Source organism: Melitaea cinxia, chromosome 2, assembly GCF_905220565.1.
Source record: "Melitaea cinxia chromosome 2, ilMelCinx1.1, whole genome shotgun sequence".
Taxonomy (NCBI): Eukaryota; Metazoa; Arthropoda; class Insecta; order Lepidoptera; family Nymphalidae; genus Melitaea; species Melitaea cinxia.
Genome location: NC_059395.1, coordinates 15,347,773 through 15,369,675, shown reverse-complemented (window position 1 = coordinate 15,369,675; position 21,903 = coordinate 15,347,773). Strand labels below are relative to the sequence as shown.

The 21,903-nt window shown below is 30.7% G+C and overlaps 1 protein-coding gene across 1 annotated transcript in view; it reads right to left on the bottom strand.

Moving 5' to 3' along the window:
- Positions 1-21,903, bottom strand: part of LOC123662040 (ras GTPase-activating protein raskol) — a 132,338-nt gene that overhangs the window by 93,683 nt on the left and 16,752 nt on the right. Inside the window, exons 2-3 of the mRNA XM_045596931.1 lie at positions 16,454-16,575; positions 5,627-5,810 (exon numbers count right to left, since the gene is read on the bottom strand). Coding sequence (XP_045452887.1) covers positions 5,627-5,810; positions 16,454-16,575 — 306 coding nt within the window. The remainder of the gene's footprint in view (positions 1-5,626; positions 5,811-16,453; positions 16,576-21,903) is intronic.

Sequence of the window (21,903 nt, the reverse complement as noted above, 5' to 3'; positions counted from 1 at the left end):
GATAAAGTAGAAATTAAATAATTAAAACAGCTCGCTCAAAATAACTCTTATTTCATACAGAGCTCACATAGACGCCTATGAACAAACACAAACACATACATTGTTGCAGGTAGATGTGTACACACAACTACACAGGCACAAACTACCGCAGTGCTTTATGAAAGTTAATACTGTCTGTCTGGTTCACCTTTAAAGGCAACGACTACCATTTCAACCTGTTCAACTATGAAAATCAGGTGACATTATTTTTTATTCCATTCAGGCTTATGTGAACGTATTAACCTTATTGTAAGCGGCCTGCACTTAGCACAGCAGAGCACAGTTGTTAAGCATTATCCTAAATTAGTAATGTACCAATTGTAGTCCTTAAATCGTCATGTCAATGTCCTTCGTTGTACTGGCTCATTTATACAACGGACACAAGACAACATTAATAATTGCTCAACAGCACGAAATATTAAATGTTAATTTAATTTTTATTTTTGATTAATTGATGAGACACTAATTGTTTATTTAAATCAGAACACCTTTTACATGTACCGGTAGGTAGAGCATAAACAATGAAGGAGATGAGAGATACGGAGAAAATTGATCAAGATAAAACAAGTTGAATTCTATTTTAATGACAGTAAAATGAGTAATTAATGTAAATATATCAATTGTTTCTATATATTATTCCTATGTTAAAACACAAAGTGTGAAAACTTACTTTTATCATTATTTATCGTTGTGTCCATTTGTTATAAGTATTCTTTGACGGTTCGCAGGAAAGTGGACATAAGGTGCCAATTAAACCACTGTTGGTTTGATTGGGCACCTTATGTCCACTTTCCTGGGAACCGTCAAAGCTTACTTTTATCGACTGTGATTTTATTAACATTATCGATAAATATATAATTATGTAATGTATGTTAACATTATCGATAAATATATAATTAGTATTTGATTTAATAAAGAGTGGATAAAAATAATTTTCTACTTCAGGAATTATTTTAACTATTTTACTGTAATATCCTTAAAATAACGAACTCAATAATTTATCATCTAATTTAATAATTTTTTTTATACAACTAGATCGGCAAAAAAGCGTTCGGCTCACCTGATGGTAAAAGCGATAGACGCCTGCGACACCAGAAGCATCGCAATCGCGTTGCTGACCCTACTACCCCCCAGGAGCTCTGGTCACCTTATTTACCACAGAAGCACTGTTTGAAACAGTATTATGTAGCTGTGATCTCCTGTAAGGTCGAGGTACTGCCCCAGTCGGGCTGCTCAGATTTTGAGTAGGATATTTCCTTTCTGTGCCGTACCTCAAATGTTATGTACATTTGTTGTGTTCAGACAAATGACAATACTTTATTTAGTATTCAATAACAATGACTCAGAAGTTAACAAACAAGGCAAGCTGTCTGTAATTATTTATTGTGGCACCAGTAAACTCTTTCAGTTGGTTATAATTTAAGGAAAAACAATGGTCACCAATGTAAAGAATTGTCCTCATTAAGTACATATAGTTATTATGCCATATTAAACGGAAGACTCCATCTGGACCAGATTTTTTCAATGCCTACTGGTCCGATTAAAATGAATCTTTTTGCCTTGAAAAGTAAGTTAACCGATGCTACTTCTGACAAGAGTTACACTAATCCTACCTATAATAATTAAGTCATTAAATGAATGGTCCTTTTGCAGACAATATATTAAATGCAATTTAAGTGTTTATAAATTACTCGTTATAGAATAGCTATTTGAAAAGTGGTAACTAATAAATTAATTGAAAATTTACATTACAAAAGGTAACTAATGAATTAATTGAAAATTTACATTACACACTTTGTATGTAATGTAAAAAAATTAATTCTACATACTTCGTCGTCAATAGTTACGAATAATTTTAATGAAATTTAATAATAAATAAATAATGTATTTATTATAGAAAAAATAAGAATAAAAATCAAAAGTGTCAACTTAACTAATACGAAGACACGTCCGAAACTAATCAGAAACTTCCAATGCCTTTGGTACAATTCTTACTAACCGCATTGTCGTCGTATGGTTAACCGCACGCGTCCATCAGCTGTCACAGTATAATGACATATATTGTTTAGATCATAAGAGTCACCTGTAGACCATTGTTTACCTACATATTCGTTGGTACATTAACATTCAGGTCGGACGTTTGTACGGTAACAGGAATCGTGATATGTGTGTAGCGTTAAAGCTCAATTAGATCATGACTCAAATTTAAACGAAATCATAATTAAGAATTTTTAGGTCACAAAACTTTCGTCAACGTTTTATGATGCCAAAATAATAATTTCCTTTGTCTCACACTAGGCACTGTGAACGGTGTCTTTATTATTAATTCTTTCGACGACCTTAATGTTTCTCAGTGGCAGTTCATTACGTTATCGTCACATTTAATCTGTTTTTAACCGACTTCAAAAAAGGGGGTTACTCAATTCGACAAAAATATATAAATTTAATGAAACAACTTTTCCCGAGGAGGGAGGGAGTCCTCCCGTGACCATGGTTGCTGTAAAGTATCCGAAACGTCGGGAATCAAAAGCTAATAAACCGCGATAAAATCCGAAAAAATTTGTTTCATTAAATGAGTAAAATTCGCGTAAACATTAGAAAACAATATATAATTATTTTTTTATTTTTTGTTTGGGGATAACTTCGTCGTCTATGAACCGATTTTGATAATTCTTTTTTTGTTAGAAAGAAAATATCCCAAGTGTGGTACCATGATAAGGAAACCAAGATCTCACAACGGAATCACGGAAAAATCGAGGAAAACCCTCGAAAATCGTAGTGACGACTAGTGCGTTTGTTAATTTTTTCCGTCTACTTACGTTGTATTACTCGTCGATGTAATTGAAGTCGTTTTTTTTTCGTTTGCGAGCAAACACAATTATAAGGCTTCTGTACCTCAAAAGGAAAAACTTTAAAACTTTTCCTCAGAAACGCGTGGAGGTATCAAGCTGAAATTCATATCAAATACTCAAGTCCCTTATAGCTGTGAAAAAAATCAAACTTTTAAGCTAAGGCAATCAAAAGATACAGCCGTTTATGCTGCAAATTTTTGACACTCGCAAGAGAATTAAAACCTACCGGGTAAGTAACCTACAGGCATTTTAAGTTACATCATTTATTAAAAAATATTTTTAATGATTTTGCCCTCGGTGCATGAGTCCGACTCGCACAAGGCCGGTTTTTTTTTCATTTTTTACTAAGCAAATAAAATGAAAAAATACATATTATATATAATTAATCTTAAGCGAAATAGATTTAATTATTAGAGAGTTAAAATTTAAATGTGAACGAATGAAGTGTTTTTTATATATTATATTTTTGTGCACAAAAAGTTACAACTGATCTACTTTTTTATGAAGCCGTTTCCAGTGAGCCGTAGAATGCTTAGAACGAAAAAATGTAAGTCGTCACTAATTTAGAATTTCTCTTGTGACACCCCGGTTGCATCTTCTATTTCTGACGCGTCAATCGATTCCGCGCTGTCTGCGTTAACGAAATTCGTGTTTCCGAAATCACTCAACGTTTCATTGTTCATAACGTTTCATTGCTCATAGATCTATCCTCTTTAAATGTTAATGCAATTTAAAACAAAAAAAAAAAAAAAAAAACGAATAGGCCGTTATCACGTACCAATTTTAATAATAATATTTTTATTATAATAAAACATTGGGCATGTTATCGCAATAAACGTAGGTACTTGATATTCAGAATAATATATATATCAGAAATTCAATATACTATTAACATTTACATTTCAAATTAAGTACTTCTGTCTAATCGTCTGCAAGAATATATCGAGACTATATATTAAAGGGGAATATACACCATAAGTATCACATTGCCCGCGTCAATTGGAACGCTTAGGGAGCAATGTCAATTAAAAACGGTCGAGCCCTAATTGTCTGTTTGTTTCGATACAGGGAAGGGCCAGACCACCAGACGGTGACAACGGACCTATAGGGCTTCTTGTATGCGCTCGCACTTTATTTATAATAATTGTGCTTGCACGCAAACGAAACTAAGTCGGTTCAAAAATGTAATCGTATTCTTGTATCATCGATTTGTTTAAAGTGTTTGCTTCACTTCATATATGTTCTTTATCTGATATCACAGTCAGAATCTCAAAAAAATATGATGTATATTAAATTTTAAAATAAATAAAATTACAACTTAGTACCAATTTGGGTCCATAAAGTCGAAACAAAAAGGTATCTAATGTTTTTATCTAAGCCATCAAAAAAGTAAATGACGTACATGAACAAAAACAAATCACTAAGAAAGTAAGAAAAACAAATGCATAAAAATACAAGCACTAATGTCCAAAGTCGGAAGAAACAGTCACAAGTATGCAGTTGGTGCGTGAAACTCGTTGTAATCGATTGGTGCCGGATGGGTGCGCGAGCGTCACCACATCGTTCCTTAGGGCTGCTTACTCGACCCAATAATTATTTCAAAAGAAAAGACAATGAACTTTGAGATATTATGTTTTAATAAAGCTGATATTACGCGTTCGGTTCAGTATCTAACGCCTAAACTAATTTAATGACAAGAAATTCATACAATTCTTGCCATTAAATTAGTTTAATCACTACTAAAATTTTAATTTATTTTCGTGCAACTCGGCGTAAGTGTCGCAAAAATCTATAATTATATAATCTGTAATAATATACTGGCAAATATATAATAGGTACTCTATTTACAAAAAGACAGGATAGGCCAGTAAAAATAGCCGCTTTTTTTTTGGTAAATCACTCTTTCTGATCAAATTTAATTTTTACATAAGGTTTAGAATAACTTACTGAGCCTAAAATCAAAAATAGTTGATTTAGATGGACTTATCGGCCGAGATAGAAAACCCGGTTCAATAAATGAGCCATAAATCGTAAACGGTAAGTTTCACAAAAAAGTTTTTAGGAAACTAAAGATGTGAAATTTTATTTTCTACAATAATATTTTCAATAACTTTTGCCCTAAAGTACATAGTTTCCAAAAAATCGGCCAAAAACGTTTTTTCAAGATTGCGCTTGAAGTTCCACTTGAATCTGTTAGCATTTTCTAATTTTAAAATCAGTAGGTAAGTGATAATAAATATAATTGAAAAAAATTGGATTAGATATTTAATTTGTTTAATTCTATTTTTACTAGCTGAAATAAAGTTACCTAAATTATATAAGATGAGTGAGGTAATTTTGCATTTAATAAAATAATTATATGCCATTCTGTTCCTCGTACTAAATTAATACAAGGGCAACCCTATTTTGACTTAAAATGTTTAAAAAATATGTCACCGCGAATGCTCTTTACTAATGGGAGGCACTACCACTCCTCTCTAAAAAAATAATGGAAAAAGTCAAGTCTACACTATTCAGGTTATGTAGAGTTATTCATATTAAAAAAATGATCATAATATTTTCTGAAATACATACCTTAATTCATTGCGTTTTGCCTTACATCGCCATCTAGCGTTGAATAGTACTAGTGCAAGCCAATCCTGTCTTATATAGCTATAATTTTGTATACAGTGTTGCTACTCAACCCTAGGTGTCGCTGTTGAAAAAAGTTCATACAAAATTAAAACGGTTCTAACCTTGAGATGGTAAAGCTCGTAATGATACAGCGTCTTCTTCTATTTCATCTTCAACCTCTTCTTCAGTAATAGAAGGAGGTGCAGCCCAGCATCGTAGTCTTACACCATTTCCAATATTATTACCGCCATCTATCCTTACTCGTGGCAAACTTCGTGTTGCATATTCTCCATTATTATTTTGTGCCTGAAAAAAAATTTATGAAGGATTAAAAAAGTTTTCTCCATAATTTTTTTTACCTCGCGTACTATAAACATTTTGACTTATTTTTAGATTGAAGAATATACAGTATGAATTAATGTTAGCTCGTGGATTTCGCTTTATAAACCTTTTAAATTAAAACTATTTAGATTGATTATAATTATTCTTAATATATTGTTTATTGAATCGTATCAAATATTTCTTCGCTTAACTGATTTTTACTCACTTACGACATCTTACTAACTTCTTAAATCTTAGAAAAATAAAACTTATTAAAAACGAACGTTAAAGATGACTTTGAAAGAACGTACTTAAAATAGGAATTACTGTTATGTAATCAGCGTACATCAAAAAACTAAATATCGATGAACGTGTTTTTGTATTACTTTCACTCGAACCCTTGAGTTCAATCACCATGATCGAACAGGGTTAATGTACTAATAATAAGTACCTTCTATAAAAAAAATACAATTATTCTATACTTAATGTTATTTTATTGATATTAATTTGTATTTGTCAGCGAAAAGTTTTGATAAATATAGTTTATAGTATTTAGGTAAAGATACTCCTCTTAATTATTGGTAATTTAATCAAACACTTAACTAACAGCTTCTTTAGTAATAAACACGTTTATAATAAGACATACAAATTTATTACTAACATATTTCACACCTAGTAAAATAACTTTAATTAGGTAGTAATATTACATTCGATGTATATGTAATAAGTTTCAGTACATAATAATAAATTTATGTCGTTAAATATTCCAACACTATAATGAGTTTTAACTTTACTTAACTGCCTACGTCGCTTGTATGACTCTGGTACCTTAATTGTTTAGGAGTAAAAATTATTATTTAATATAACGTAAACTGATTATTTGCTCATGATTTAAATTACAATCCAATAGATATATTTTTATACATTTCTGCAAGAGAATTTAAACCAGACAACTATAACATGAATGGGTCAAATAGCTGATGTTTGACGCAGATAATTGCAATGTGATCTGATACATCATCCTACGTCAGATTAATAAGTCATAGTTGTAATCATTGTGTTCCCACGTCCTTCTATCTCCTTTCTAATATGGTCTGAATCATTTATATCGAAGGAACGTTTAAATCGGTCGTTATCGCATCTAAACTTAAGTTTTATAGATAAAATAACGTTTTATCGATAAATTTCTCTTACATCAAAGTTACAATTGCTTCAATACTAAAGCGAAATAGCTTAACATTAAATCAAAAAAATTAAAGTAAAGATAAAGTAAAATGATATTTGTACACAGAAATATCACAAATGCAGCATGCATATTAAAAAACTGGTAATGTCATGAACTAAAGAAATATATAAGAAGGTAATTAGGCAACTTGAATTTGTTAAAAAAATCATCAAAAAAAGTAATACGGTATCTTCCTTTTTTTTATTGCAAATTTCCGTTGTTATAAGTAATCTTTTAAAGGCAACAAAGTTTAAATTACTTTGTATATTCTTACTCAATTTCTCATTTAAAATACCTCAATAAAACAAGATGAGTGCGGAATAGGGGAATGAAGTCATAAAACAAATTCTAACGAATGTGACCTAATTATATGTTTCGCCGAAGCGCATGTGGAGAAGACAGACCACCGCGCCAGTGTTACCAGAACAACAGCGTTTGCTTTACTTCGAATAATTGGTTAGAATTCAACTACCTACACTGTTAAAAAATGTCATACATCAAAAAGTATCTGGTTTTACTAGACCGTAATCTTATTTTATTGTTATCTTTGATCTTAAAAAAAGTAAAAAAAAAACAAGATTATAATATGTATAACGATAACGGTATAGCTCTCCTGACAAAAAACTACTATAATACTTTAATACTCAATATAAATCGTATACGTATTGGAGTTCTAAGTTCAAGCTCTTCAATAAATTTATTTCGAGGTATATTTTCTAAGAAAATTATATCTGAGCTGATAGTTTAAGTAAACTATTTCTAAAATTAATAACAAGTCGCTAAATAAATATTGGCGTAACGTTATTGGTCTCATTCCAGTAATCATTGACGTCGAACCTTAATAACCAGATCCAAAGCAAGGTATTCCCCTAGTAGCAGTAGAAGAACCACTGCTTAAACATTAGTAGTATAAGGATAATTATCATTTTAAATGCAACATTTCTCAAAATGACGAGTGGCAACATGAGTACGTTATTAATAGAAGCCTATAAATAGGTCAAAGAAAACATGCCGAGCATCATGGACCCTTCCCTCAATGTTATCAGATCTTGCAGTAAATATTTTATTTTTATTTTAAACAATTATCCGTGTTTTAGATGTTGGTCGCTAGTACAACGGGCGCCTCAAATAAATAGAGATTCACGCTTCCGTGGCCATAAAATACCATTTACATGTGTAGGTATTTAAATTGCTTTCATTTGTAACTAATAACTTTTATACACAATGTAACTTATGTTATTTTAGATTACATATTATGCAAATATATACTATTCCGCTTGTATATATGTAAATAACATCACGTGCGTCGTTTAATTTATTAATATCCGTCAGTCAAATTTTATTTATTAGTAGAGTTAGGGATCACAATTTTTATCTTTCCCGAACTTAAACGGTATTGTAATAACAAATGCCAAAACGACCATAATAATTTTAATTAAGAAAACGTCCCTATTTATATGATTTATGTTTTATGATGCGTGAAACAATAAATTTATAGGTACCTATATCCATTCATTAAAATTAACTCCAAAAATTATTACACAGAACAAGTTTTAGGTTTCATTTCAAACGTATACCTACTGAGGAATAGTACATAGTTTGAACCCCGTAAACTAGAACAGCATGTACAGGATGATGTCACTGCCTGCTAACTGATCCTGTAGGATTGAGGTCACAAAGCTACATTGTCACTTGCGCCGTGACATGTGCTTCTAATTTTTATAGACTGTTTCCTTGCGAGTAGTCTAGTCATCAGTTAAACACGAAGAGCTTGATTTAGCATATCCTATACTTAAGTTATCTATTAGAAAAGTATATACTACTAAAAATTATCCTATCTTTTAATTGAAAATTCTTAAGTTTAATAATATGAGTGATCTTAAATTTAATGATATGAACTGAAAAAAAGTAATAAATATCGACTGTAGGTGTAAGCCACGTCTAATTAAAGATGGTAAATAAATCTTACTATCAGCGTGTAGGTTTAACTGAGGTATGGGGCAAAGCAGGAAGTATCCTTATAAAAATCTAGAGCAGCCCGACTAGGAAAGTACCTCGACCTTACAAAAGATCACAGCATTGGGGATAGGGTCCGAAACGCGCTTGCGATGCTTGTGGTGTCACAGGCGTGTTCGCTACGGTAATCGCTTACCATTACTCATTTTTGCCGACATAGTTGTATAAAAAATGGAAAAAAATAACTAGCTTTGAGTATCGATAAATGTGAAATTAATTGCTAATCTTTTATTTATGTTTAACAAAAGCCAATTCAAAAAATATATATATTAAATGTTATCGCGGAAAAAACAGCGATAATCGTCTATTTTATGCAGTCAAGTAAAAAACGTAATTGATAAAGCAATGCAGCAAAATTATACCAGAGGCGAAAGATGAAATAATTACAAGTTCCAATTTTTTCGAGAAATAATAATTTGATCAATATCTCTTTATATCTGTTCCTCAATTAATTTGTTTAAAAGGGTAATTTCGTTTTAGTCATTATAAATCACTTCGTACAATAATTATTTATCGTCCTTGAAATACCATAGATTATGAGAGTGTCATAAAACACTAGCCGTATCCTACGGTTTTATCTGCATTATTCCATCTTTTACGAGGTTCATAACAATAAAAATACTGTAATAAAACAGGCTAAATTAAAACTATAAATGTATGTATGTATTAAAATAATTATTTTTAGCGTTCCGTCGTTGCTTCGCTTGCGTGGACTACGCAATTGTAATTGTTACGCTATCTTCCGTTAAAATATATAGCCTACGTCATTCGTCGTCAGTATTAAAATGCAATTCTATTGATAAAAATGAATGAAATGAATATTTTTAAATAATAAGTAAGTAATAAACAAAAATTAAAAAATTTAATCCCTCCTCTAAAATATTAGTTTAGATTTATTCATATTAAAATAATGATAAAACGTGAAGAAGAAATGAATTTAATGTTTCAAAGGATACAAATACTAAAAAGAAAGTTATTGAATAAAAGCTCGACCACTTGTTTCAAATCAATACAAGTTAGTGAGCAGCCGAGCACCATAGCCGAGCATCGATGATAACACCTCGGAAGATAGAATAAGTAGAAATAGAAGTGTCATGTAGGAAACACATTCATTTTTAGGGCTTATTATTAAAAAACTTTTTTTTATAAATATTTACTATCGTACTTGTACTAAGCATGTGTGTGTTACCGTAATAAGTACACAACAAACGAATATTCGTAACACTGTTACGAATCTTCGTTTAGAAAAAGTAAATAAAATCCATCTAATATACGCACATATAGTTTACATTATATTATTATGTATTATCACACTTAATATTATTATTAAATCGAATACGTGTATACATTGCTAACTATAAAAAAAGCTATTAAAAGCTTAATTCAGTATTCTGCAATCATGTGTTAATACTTAAAATAGGATATCTAATTCTTAATAAAATTTTACATTAAACCGGCCAATTCTGAGTTAAATAAATAAACAATAATAATTAAGAAAAAAACAAACAAACCCGTGAATGTAAAGGCCGAAACTACAAAAAATAGTCTAAGCGCTTCTGAAATATTACTATTCAAGACGTATTCATTTGTAACACCTTTTACACTAACAAAGTCGTTAGGTACTGATTTCACATCTACACTTCATAGTTCTAAGGGAAATATAAATCGATAATTGCTTGCATAATACACATTGTACGCGTCATGCACCTTCGCGTACATTGGCTTCACATAAACACAACTTACACACTTATTACCTACTGCTCGTACGAGTACTTAACATGCTTAAGGAACAAAATGGTATGTAAATTTCTTCGCGGAGGGAATACATTTATCCGTGTTCCATCGAATGACTACTTTTATCTATAATGTTGCTACCACACTATATAGGTCATCTATATTTTGAGAGTATATTAATTTAAATGGCTTCAACGCTCTAACCATTCTTAAGAACTGCTTGATCTTAATTTCTAGCTGTCAATTTAATTTTAAATTGCAAACAATTGTAAACTAATACTTAACAAAATAATGTATGGTATTTCAGATGCCAACCAAACGAGTGAAACGAGCAGATTGCAGCAGCCGACTCCTTTTAAATCTAACAATAACAATAACTTCGCCCAATTCAACTGTTTGTTCGCCAATCAGAGACGGATCACAAGAGTTAAGTGCAACGCCAATGGCGAAAACTAAATTCCATATCCTTCATAATGTGATGATAATAACAATCTATTTTAGATTATTCCATTCATTTCTAATATCAAGGAATTTCCAAGTTCAAGTAGGTTTAGAAGTCTGACAAATAATGTCGAATACCTTGCAAACACTAAATACAAAAATCCTCTTCGAGTAAAACAGAATAGACTAAATAGTCACAAATACAAAGTTGGAACGTAAATAGCTGGACCGGTAACAAGTCGCTGTTACTCGATACTCGTGCTATCTGCGAGGCGTTCCTCTCCTTATTGTTTTATATATTCAATTCGATAGAGCCTATTATTATAAAGCTATGAATAACCGAGTCGCTATTCGAAAGTATTACATACTAACATATTGATTTAATTTCATGCAAAGTGACGCCCACGTATAAACGCATATCATAAGAAGAATTGTAATTAGTAAACGATTTTATACTAACTTGTTACACAACACATTAATATGTTTTACGTCCGAAAGTTTAATGCATGAAGCGCGCTTTTCTCATTTCTCATTATATGGTCATTAATTTATAAATATTTATTCTTTTTTTACAATTAATAGATACACATAAGTTCGGTTATAAGACCCTATAAACTAAAATATGATCTAAATAATTAGCCCACTACATATAACGGACTATAAAATATAACATGTTAAATCATCTAGTAGTTTTTTTTTTTTTTTTTTTGATGTATAAAAACGTCGTTATAAACTCCACGGACAAAAATTCATGATGATGACATAAAATGTTTGAAAAACAAAAAAGTTAATAAAGACTTTACTGTCCTCGATCACATTAGAGCTAATATTTTTAAAAGTTAACGTTAAAAACCAAATCTCAAAAGGGTCACGACTGTTACTTAAGTTCAGCGACACGGGCCATGAGTCAGAGCGATTTGCCTTAAACATAATGTGTACTCAGAGCGCTAATAATAAATCCTTTTCAAACATGTGCTATTCAAAATGATTTTTTTTTTTAATATTAAGCTGATGTATGTATGTAATGATGTATGTTAGGCGTTATATTGTAGTAATACACATTGTGGGTAATTTTGGAAACAAGTCTTTTAGAAATGGTGTGAGATTTGCGTAGTACAAGCTCTACTTTTAGATAGGTATCAGTTTATTTTGTAATAGGAAATAAAAGTCACGAATTCAATGGTAATTATATATTTATTTTTGAACAATATCTTTTTTATATAGTTCAGTCAATGACAAGTTTTTTTTAGTAAATTAATAATAAGCAATAATAATAATTAATGTTGTAAAAAGAAGTCACATAAGTTATCCTAAAACACTCAAGAATTAATCTTTCTTTTGTTTCTAATATAACTACTAATAAACAGAATAAATATTATGTACCTAACAAAGAGGTCAGAAGTGTATGAGTATAAGTATACGCATAACGGTCAGTGACATCAGAAAATTATTTCCTTTTAGGACAACATGTAGATCTGAGAAACTAGAAAACCACAAACAGTAAACATCAAAGAATCGTTTGAAGTGTCACTTATTCTGCGTATGACACACGGTACATGTTTCGAAGTGTATGTTTACAATATATGTATAAAATAATACACATACAAATTAACACGTTCTATATAACTAATGATATGTGTAAACAAATATATTATGTGTCATAACTCCCTGTGATATATGTCTTCATATTCACAACAATGAATAATGTTCGTTCAGTAACCAGATTTAGCAACTGAAATTATTTATTGCTCAGCAAAATAGTGACAGGTGGGAACACGAAATATCATACAAACGTATCAAAGCACAATACCTTACTACATGCATAATAACGACGAAAATGTCTAATTACATCGGCGTACAACGTTCGACGAATAGATTTAAGTGCTTCAATTAGACCACAAAAGGAAAGTAGAGCACATGTCACTCCCAGCAACACAAACGCAATGTATAATATTGTTATAACAACTAAGTAATACAACGCAAACAATCAAAACAGGTTAGTCGTTTTAAAACGCATTAATAGTCTCACGAGACTTAAAAGCTTTGAATCGATATAATAAGGACGAATTACTAGAACAACGGGGATGCGAAGCAAATTCATGTTACTTTTCACACTACATTTCTTACCTTATAATCCAAATAGAAGCCGGGAAATGACTGTAAGCGTGTAACAATAAAATAATAATTATTATGTATACTATGAAGATAATATAAAGTTAGAACATACATATATAAATAAAAATAGCTATAATGAACAATTTTACGGCATGTAAAGGTCACGGTAATACATTTTTACAATACAAAAGCAGTTTTAATCGTTAAGTTAATGTAGTCATAACGAAGATTGAAAAGAAATAGTTGAATACGCTTCCGATGTCATAACAAACGAAAATTGCTTTGAGAAACGGCCCGATCACGTAAAAATACCATTCGTCTACACGCCGACGATCAGCATCACACGCGTGTTACGTAACACTATCTGTAGTATTGAATGCATAATTTATTGCATTCGCATAAACTAGACGCGAGAGATTTTCAGATGAAATAGTTTATACAAAACAGTTTTTTCTTAATTTAACCTATTTTTTTTTTAAATTAGTTATACCCTACTCACAGACTTGCTAATACCTATTAAACGATATCGCCACTGCAATGAACATTAAGATAAGATACTATGTAAATACTACTGGACTGGTTTCCAGTTTCTTCGGCGTGCAAGGAGTTTGAATTCAAAGAGATGAAATACATCGTATTTGTTTTATCTACATTTGAATTTTCAATTAGAGCTTTTAAGTTTATAGCAAACACTTTAACTAACATTGAATTCTATGGATCATAGATTTTCATCATTGATTTATAAAAATATTAGATACATACTTCATAGAAATCTTTAATGATGTGGAAGAAACGTGAACCGTTGAACGGTTATATGTACTTACATATATACATCTACGTGTAACAAACAAAAATAAGTGTACAAATAAAAACAGACGCAGAAACTGTAAATAAAACAAAAAAAAACTGAATCGCCGCCAAATAATCAAACTGCGTAAAGCGTAATACCATGAAATGCCATGATGACCCGAGTTCATTACCCGAATTTTGTATTATAGTATAATTACTTATATCATTTTATTTTACTGCGTTTAGGTTGAACGATGATCTTTAACTGTTTAGTAATAGGTATTTTAACGAGATTAGAGACTTTATTAAAAAAGACATATATATAGATCTAAAAGTTTATATAGATATACTGTTTATTACAAAACGAATTATGTAAATTGTCACATTTCTTTTTGGATTATCGATATGTATATGAAACTTTAATGTCTGCGACATGTGTAACCCAAAAATGTGTGCCCCAAAAATAAATAATATTATTGTTTCTTTAAATCGGGCATTACAAAAAAGTATACTTGTACATATCTATATGTCTACATAAGTGTAGTGAATTAAAAGTTAATTAAAATAAGGAATGGGTTGAAAATAGCAAGAATAACCTTTTATGAGCTTTCGTTTAAATAGAGCGTCTTTTGTTAGAACAATTACTTCAATTTACGCATAAAACCAGCGCGAACACCAACTCTAAGTGTGTTTATACTTAAGAAAAAAATATATATGTGTGTGTGTGTGTGTCTGTGTGTAATAGCATACGTACACGTAAATTTTTCAAAATCATACACAATACAAAAATATACTCCATAGACAAGCCAATCATTTTATGAGAACTGTGCATTGTTATGGAAACAAGCTTTGTGCTTTCCCATTCCCAGACTACCTACCTCTGTATCAAATTCCGACCAAAACTTACTGACTGCTTAAGATTGATTAAGTAATAAGTAAGCCATACAATCTTCAGAATTAAAGTGTTTTTTTAATTTTTCATAGACTGAAGATACCTGCAAATCTATGTGTGTCGAAATAATATCTACAGCAGGTTTTTATTTTAGACGTCCAGGATCACTGCTGAGTAATCCTCATTCAATTTCGAGCAGTAGAATTTGAGTCATCCGTCAGAAACACGCTCACAATCATTCATAGATAAGTCGTGCACAAAATTCTAAAAATTATGGTTTTGGAGAAACTAGATAGAAATTGCTCTCGTTAGAAATGCTATAAATCGCTTATATGTATATCGGCCAGTTAGAAATTTATTATAATAATAATTTTATTTATTTATTATTGGGAAGAACTTAGATCTAACGCAAACTTGAAAATTTGATTTTACAGTTGAAACAGAATTTGTTAACTTAATAAATTTATTATGAACTTTAAAAGGCGATTATAGTTAATAACAAGGTAAACTAGTATAAGATCTAGATACTCCTTTTCTTTTAGTGCTTATATAATTTTACTCATACGTCTCAGTAACTGGGATATTATTTCTCTTTTACAGTTTATAATTGCGAACAGCAAATAAGTAATAAGTTATAAAGGAAGCAAAGTACTGTAAAAGTTGAAAATTATATACTCTGATGATGATGACATTAACTGATTCAGGTAACTAATAAAAAAGTAAATATGTATAATGTTTATTAAGCTATTGTTTTTAAAAAACTTAATTGGATAAGGATTTAGCTAACCAACTACGTGTATATGTAATATACTTGTAAACAAAAGTAATTTTACTATCACGAACACTATTTCACAGCATAAAACTATTATATATATTTAACAAGTGAAAATCGAGAGTTCTGAGTAAAAGATAAATTACCTCAAAAGCCAGGAAAGCGGAACCATTGGCCCGATACAACTCAAATTTATAGACAAAAACAAATAACAATGTCTGCTCAATATTCAATGTTCCGTGCGATGCCTTGGCTATTTTGTAAGCTTTCAGTCAAAACTAATGATGATCATTATTTGAATTGCGATGTCCTCGCGCCAGTTATAAATACGAGTAATCGTATGAATGACCAAATCACGCAAAAAATATTTTCAACCGGCAAAGTTCCACATTTAATTGAAACAGCTGCATTAAATTCGCTACGCTCTATTGATGTCAGATTTAATAACACTATCATGTCCGTTATTTTGTACTAGTGATTACAAAATATCAAACAATACCTGAGTCGATCAAAAATTTTTTAGTTCAATATGGAATTTTGAACGTTTCGAATGAAAAACTATGTTAATTGGTCTTACATAAAATAACAGAAAGTGGAAATTTGTTTTCTATTATAGTACACGTCAAATTGTATGGCATACTTACAGCTAACTCTTCACTAGTGTAAGCTGTGAGTGTCCGTCTATCTTGCTGCAGGACGCAGTAAAATGGCTCCCAAGAAGGAGGTATGCCAACAGCGGCACCGCTGACCGCGCTCGTCGCTGCATCTGAAATAAAAATAAAGGATTATATTAACACCTAGCTCTAGATTGTTCATTAACTGAAGTTTCATAGTTTCCAGTAAACGCGAAATATTTATAAAAAATATATATTTTTGTTGGTCCCGGTTGTTATCATAAATATCAGATAGCGATCGTTACTCATAGTAGGGAACATATCCGCCAACCTGCAGTGGAGCCGCGTGGTTGGTGGATTAAGCTCCAATCCTTCTCCTACATGGAGAAAGAGGCCTATGCTCAGCAGTGGAAACCGTATATTTTTTAATTGTATGCGCAAAATAGATAATAGATGCTTTATTGTGTGTTTATTTATTTCCTAAAGTCTTAAATTATGTCATTTAATGTATATTTAATATATGTGCAGTGGGTTTCGTAAGAGACGACTAAGGGATAACACAGTTCCGCTACCACCTTGGAACTTAAAAAGCCGACCGGTGGCGGGATAACCACCCAACTGCTGGCTTTGAAATACACAGGCCGAAGACGGGCAGCAGCGTCTTCGGTGCGACAAAGCAAGTACTGCGGTCACCAGCCCGTCTGCCCGGCGTGGTGACTATGGGCAAAACACATGAGTTCACGTTATTTTTGGCGTAAACTTGTGGAGGCCTATGTCCAGCAGTGGACTGTATAGGGTTTAATGATGAATATATTACTAATCCAATACATCGGAAAAATTTTGTGTCATAAATAATGTCTATATTTAAGAAATATACAAAGTTTTTTGTTCCATACTATCTAAAACCAACGCATCTTTTATGATAACTTAGCAAATAAACAACAAAAATAATAGTCAAAATTATTAAAATTAACTTTTACATAGAGTTACATAGCGGTATTGGTAATTATTACATATAAATATTGTATATCCGAAAAATTTGAGTATCGTACGAGACGAATATGTACCGCTACATTAACTTATTACCCGCACCTACATAAAGATGTACTTGAATAGTTATAAAGTTTAATCAAATTAACCTATTTTCTTATATAATTTAATGATTTACAGCAAAGTAACAGAGTTCTAGCTACGTAGTTTGATGTTTTTATACTAACGCCTAATACGGTACATGAAGATTAAAATAATTTGTGTTATAAGTCAATTACATAATAAGTAATTTATAACGATAATTTAACGAAGTAGGTATGTGGAACGCAAGAGTAATTTATAACTTATTATACGTAGCTACGTTTAATAGGTACTAGGCCTGCGGCTTTAATCGTGGGTCAGTTTATTTAACGATGACTTTTTTTATGGACACAAAGTCATTTTGTATAATACTTACACACAAAAATATTAAACTGTAACAAATACTTTGAATGAAACTATACATTCGATTATTTCAAGTACAAACGAGTGTATAAAAGTAATGTGCCTATATACAGTATTGCTAATACATATTTAATAGGACCTACTTACTATACTTATACTAACTAAAAAAAATAATATATTATATTTATCTATTTTAACTTTAAAAGTAAGCAATTTATTTTACAGAAGTAAATGCCTAGATATCTCCAGTTGATAACGATTAATGTTCCTTATAAAGTGGCTAAGGACAATTTTCCCGTTTATTTTACTCGTATATAAAATACTAAATTCGCAAAGCATTGATATGTTGTGTCTATACAAGGGAAACAATAACTGTTACCAATTCTTTTCAATGCATATGCGCAGACGCAAATACGTATTGCCTTTGTATCGCACGCAGTAACTATATTAGAAGAACAAATTATGAATACAGTATACAATGTTGCTTATGACAAAAGACAGCACTAACTAAACTTCTTGCTGTAGAATAAAATGACTGAATTACAATAATAAGGCGTTGCGTATACTTTAAATATTCCGTTTTGTGAAACAGACGTCGGTACTACAGTTATTTAAACCTAATTGCGGTCAGTGGAACCTCAAGGCTGCGACAAATGTAAAAAACCAGAAGGCCCTACGCGATACGACGATTGCAATGCTATTGCAAGCTGATAGGATATTGGTAATAAATTCTTCATGGAAATGCATACCTTATTGTTTTGAAACACGTCCAGCGTGAAAAATTAACAATACCTAAGTGTTACCACTGAGACACTGAAACTTTCAGTAGATTTTAAGTTGAACTAAATAAAAAATATAGGTCCATGTATTTTGTTGTCTTTTTGTGTGGCCTTTTTAATTATCGCGCATAGAGTAAAAATATTTTAATAAAAGATGTTACAAATTAAGATAATAATAATTAATACATACAAATACTCAGAAATAAATAGGCGCAGTCGAGGACAATGGCGGCAATTGGAGCACTTATTCAGCTAATAAAAGTCGACGATGCGACGCTGTACGTTGCAACATGGATTAATGCGTTCCATTAAATGTATTAAACACTGACTCACTATACTATCAACAGAAGAAAGTAAGAAATTTTGTTTTACAGTCTCCAATTTTAGTACTTACCTTACAATATTTTGTCGAAATCGTATACGGAAGAATAAGGAAGTTTTTATCAACTCATACATAATAATATGACCTAAACTTATTCGAACTTTAGAAAGCATTTTTCATTGTTTTCTTTTAGAAATAAATCAAAAATATGTTCTACGGCTTCAATTCTTATTTAAATGTTTATTTTTGCTTAGATGTAACTTTTGTTCAAACCATACCTCCTCTCAATGTTGCCTTCATGTAACGGATATGGTAATTTAAGTTAATTTCAAGATTTTTATTTGTCAATTAGTTTCTTTAATTGTTACAATAAGACAAAAATAAACATAACTATCGTACTTACTACTTTTTTTTAAAATATATTGAAAATGGTTCCACACATATCACTATTACAAAAACATGCCAAAATTTTTAGGCTCTGCTGTTTAAAACCTCTTGATTGAAAACCTCTTTGAGAAATACAAAAAAAAAAAAACTTTATGGTCTAACGTACAATTTAATGTAATTTAAAATGAAGGTATAATTTCTGTCAGCATTATTATAGTATATTAAGCCATAAATTGGATTCCGCTGAGAAAACACAGACTATCGAGGTCTAATCTCAGATAATTTAATACAGAAGGTTATTAAAATTTATTTAACAAATAAAACATTTTTTCTTTAGATTAAATTTATCTTAGGCGTTATATTATTTCTGAGAAACAAAACATCTTCATGAGAGAACATTCTTTTAACAAGACAGTATGCCCAAATATTTCAATATATTTGTAAGAAATTATATTAGAATTGATCAATAAGAAATTATATTAGTGATCGTACTAATAGATCTACATCAAAGTTTGGTTCACAAAGTCGCTTACAACATTATTTATTACTTAGAGCTTACAAAAGAGAATTAATGTATACATTTATTTATTTTTTTACACCTATTTAGTTATTTTAGTATGTTGTCTATGATTTAGTAATAATTTAAAACAGATAAATGCTTCCTGCGCACAAGAAATCTAAATAAAACCGGCTACATCCTAGACTCTAAACTCTTTATCTGGAGTTTATTGAGACCCCAGATGGAAGTTGGTTTATAAGTCGTCATGCAAACGAGAAATACACGTCTCACTTATAATAAGCCTATCCGTGGCTCTGCGGATGCTACGGCGGGAGATGATCGGTTAAAGTCATAGCGGCCACTTAAAAAGCGCTTCTAATTCAAGTATTCAATGAAATAAGGAATGGTTATCATCTCCATAACAATCCATCATAACATGTTTTATGACTTAAACGAAATGGCGCAAAGCAGGATAAATTTTAAGAGGAAGTACCATATTTTTTTTGCGTGATAAAAAATGTCTTCTGAGATTACTTTTCCACGCCTCTAAGGAGGCGGTGCTTTATTCTCACAAAATGAAAAGTACGGGAAGCGCTTACTCTGAAACCTTTATAATTCATAACAATTTTACATTAACATGCTATAAAATATACACTTTTATAAATAATACACATTAAACTATAAATTAAATGTCATATGAAGTACGTTTTTAAAGTATTATAGTAAAAAGAATCGATTAAATATTATGTTGGACGTCAACTTTTTGGATGTACAGACAATTGCAAAATAACGGGAGAACCACTTGATGAAATAAGCTATTTTTTTTATGTCTGGAAATTATTAACTTAGAAGCCTATTGGATATGAAGACTGAAAAATTCTTCAATTTTTTACTATAAATTAATACATTACAACTTTTTTTTACAATGCAATTTTTAACTGTACGAAAATTAAGTTCTAAATTTTTATGAGTGGTAAATTAAATAATTAATTACCTAATAAATACAACTTGGCCGTGTGCACTTTTGGATTTTCCATTTTTGTTTTTACTTACTATTATAATGAGTTATGTAGTATTATGACTTGTTAGTACAATGACTTGAAACTTTTGAAACATGTCTAACATCAAAGAAACTCACCTAACATTTAATTTTGAAATGTTTAAATAACAGACAGTTATTTGCAAACATTTTAATTGTTATTAACAGCTGCATAACTGTTCTCCACGCATGAAATGTTGACATTTACAATAACATGCAATTATTAATACATATTATGTGTCTACATGAACAGGACATATTACAACATATTATAGTGTTAAATTTGCCATCCGTTCCGTCTTTTACGGACTCGGCCCAACGCTGCCCTCTCGGGTATGCACTATGACTATTATTAACTTATGCTAGCCTTAGGACCTCTAGACATATTCCATAAACGGTTAAAGATATTTATGAGATAACTATCGAGAATGTGAAAGCAAAGAAAGTAACATTTAAATCACGTTGTAATAACAATTTATTATGTTCCGATCGTGCGATCGCTTATTCAATATTTACTCGAATTGAAGTTTATAAATAGTAACTCGGGTTTCTGTGAATGTGATAGCAGTAAATGTCAAGTTAGTATGTGTGTTTTTATATTTATTAATTGCTAGTAAGTATGCGGTCACCGGCCACGGGCTACAGTGCTGGCAGCCGAGACATTTCATTAACGCGAAATAAGCCAGCGGTCTAGGCCTAGTTGTCAAGTTTCGCGTATATATTATGATTAAAATAAGGAAACTAGCACACTGCTAAAGTAATTGCGCTACGGTTAATGGATATAGTTGAATTGAAATAAATATATTTTTATATGTTCAATCAACGTTGCCTTTTAAGTCCTATTTCAATAGAATAGTAGTTGCAATAAAATTATTTACACAATAAAGCAAATTAAAAACATGAGAATTAGTGTAAGAAATAAAAACTTTATATGGAAAAAAAATATGATTTTAAACTATTTAAACTTTTTAATTGGTACACATGTATAACGTTAATTTTATATAGAACATTAGGTTTATG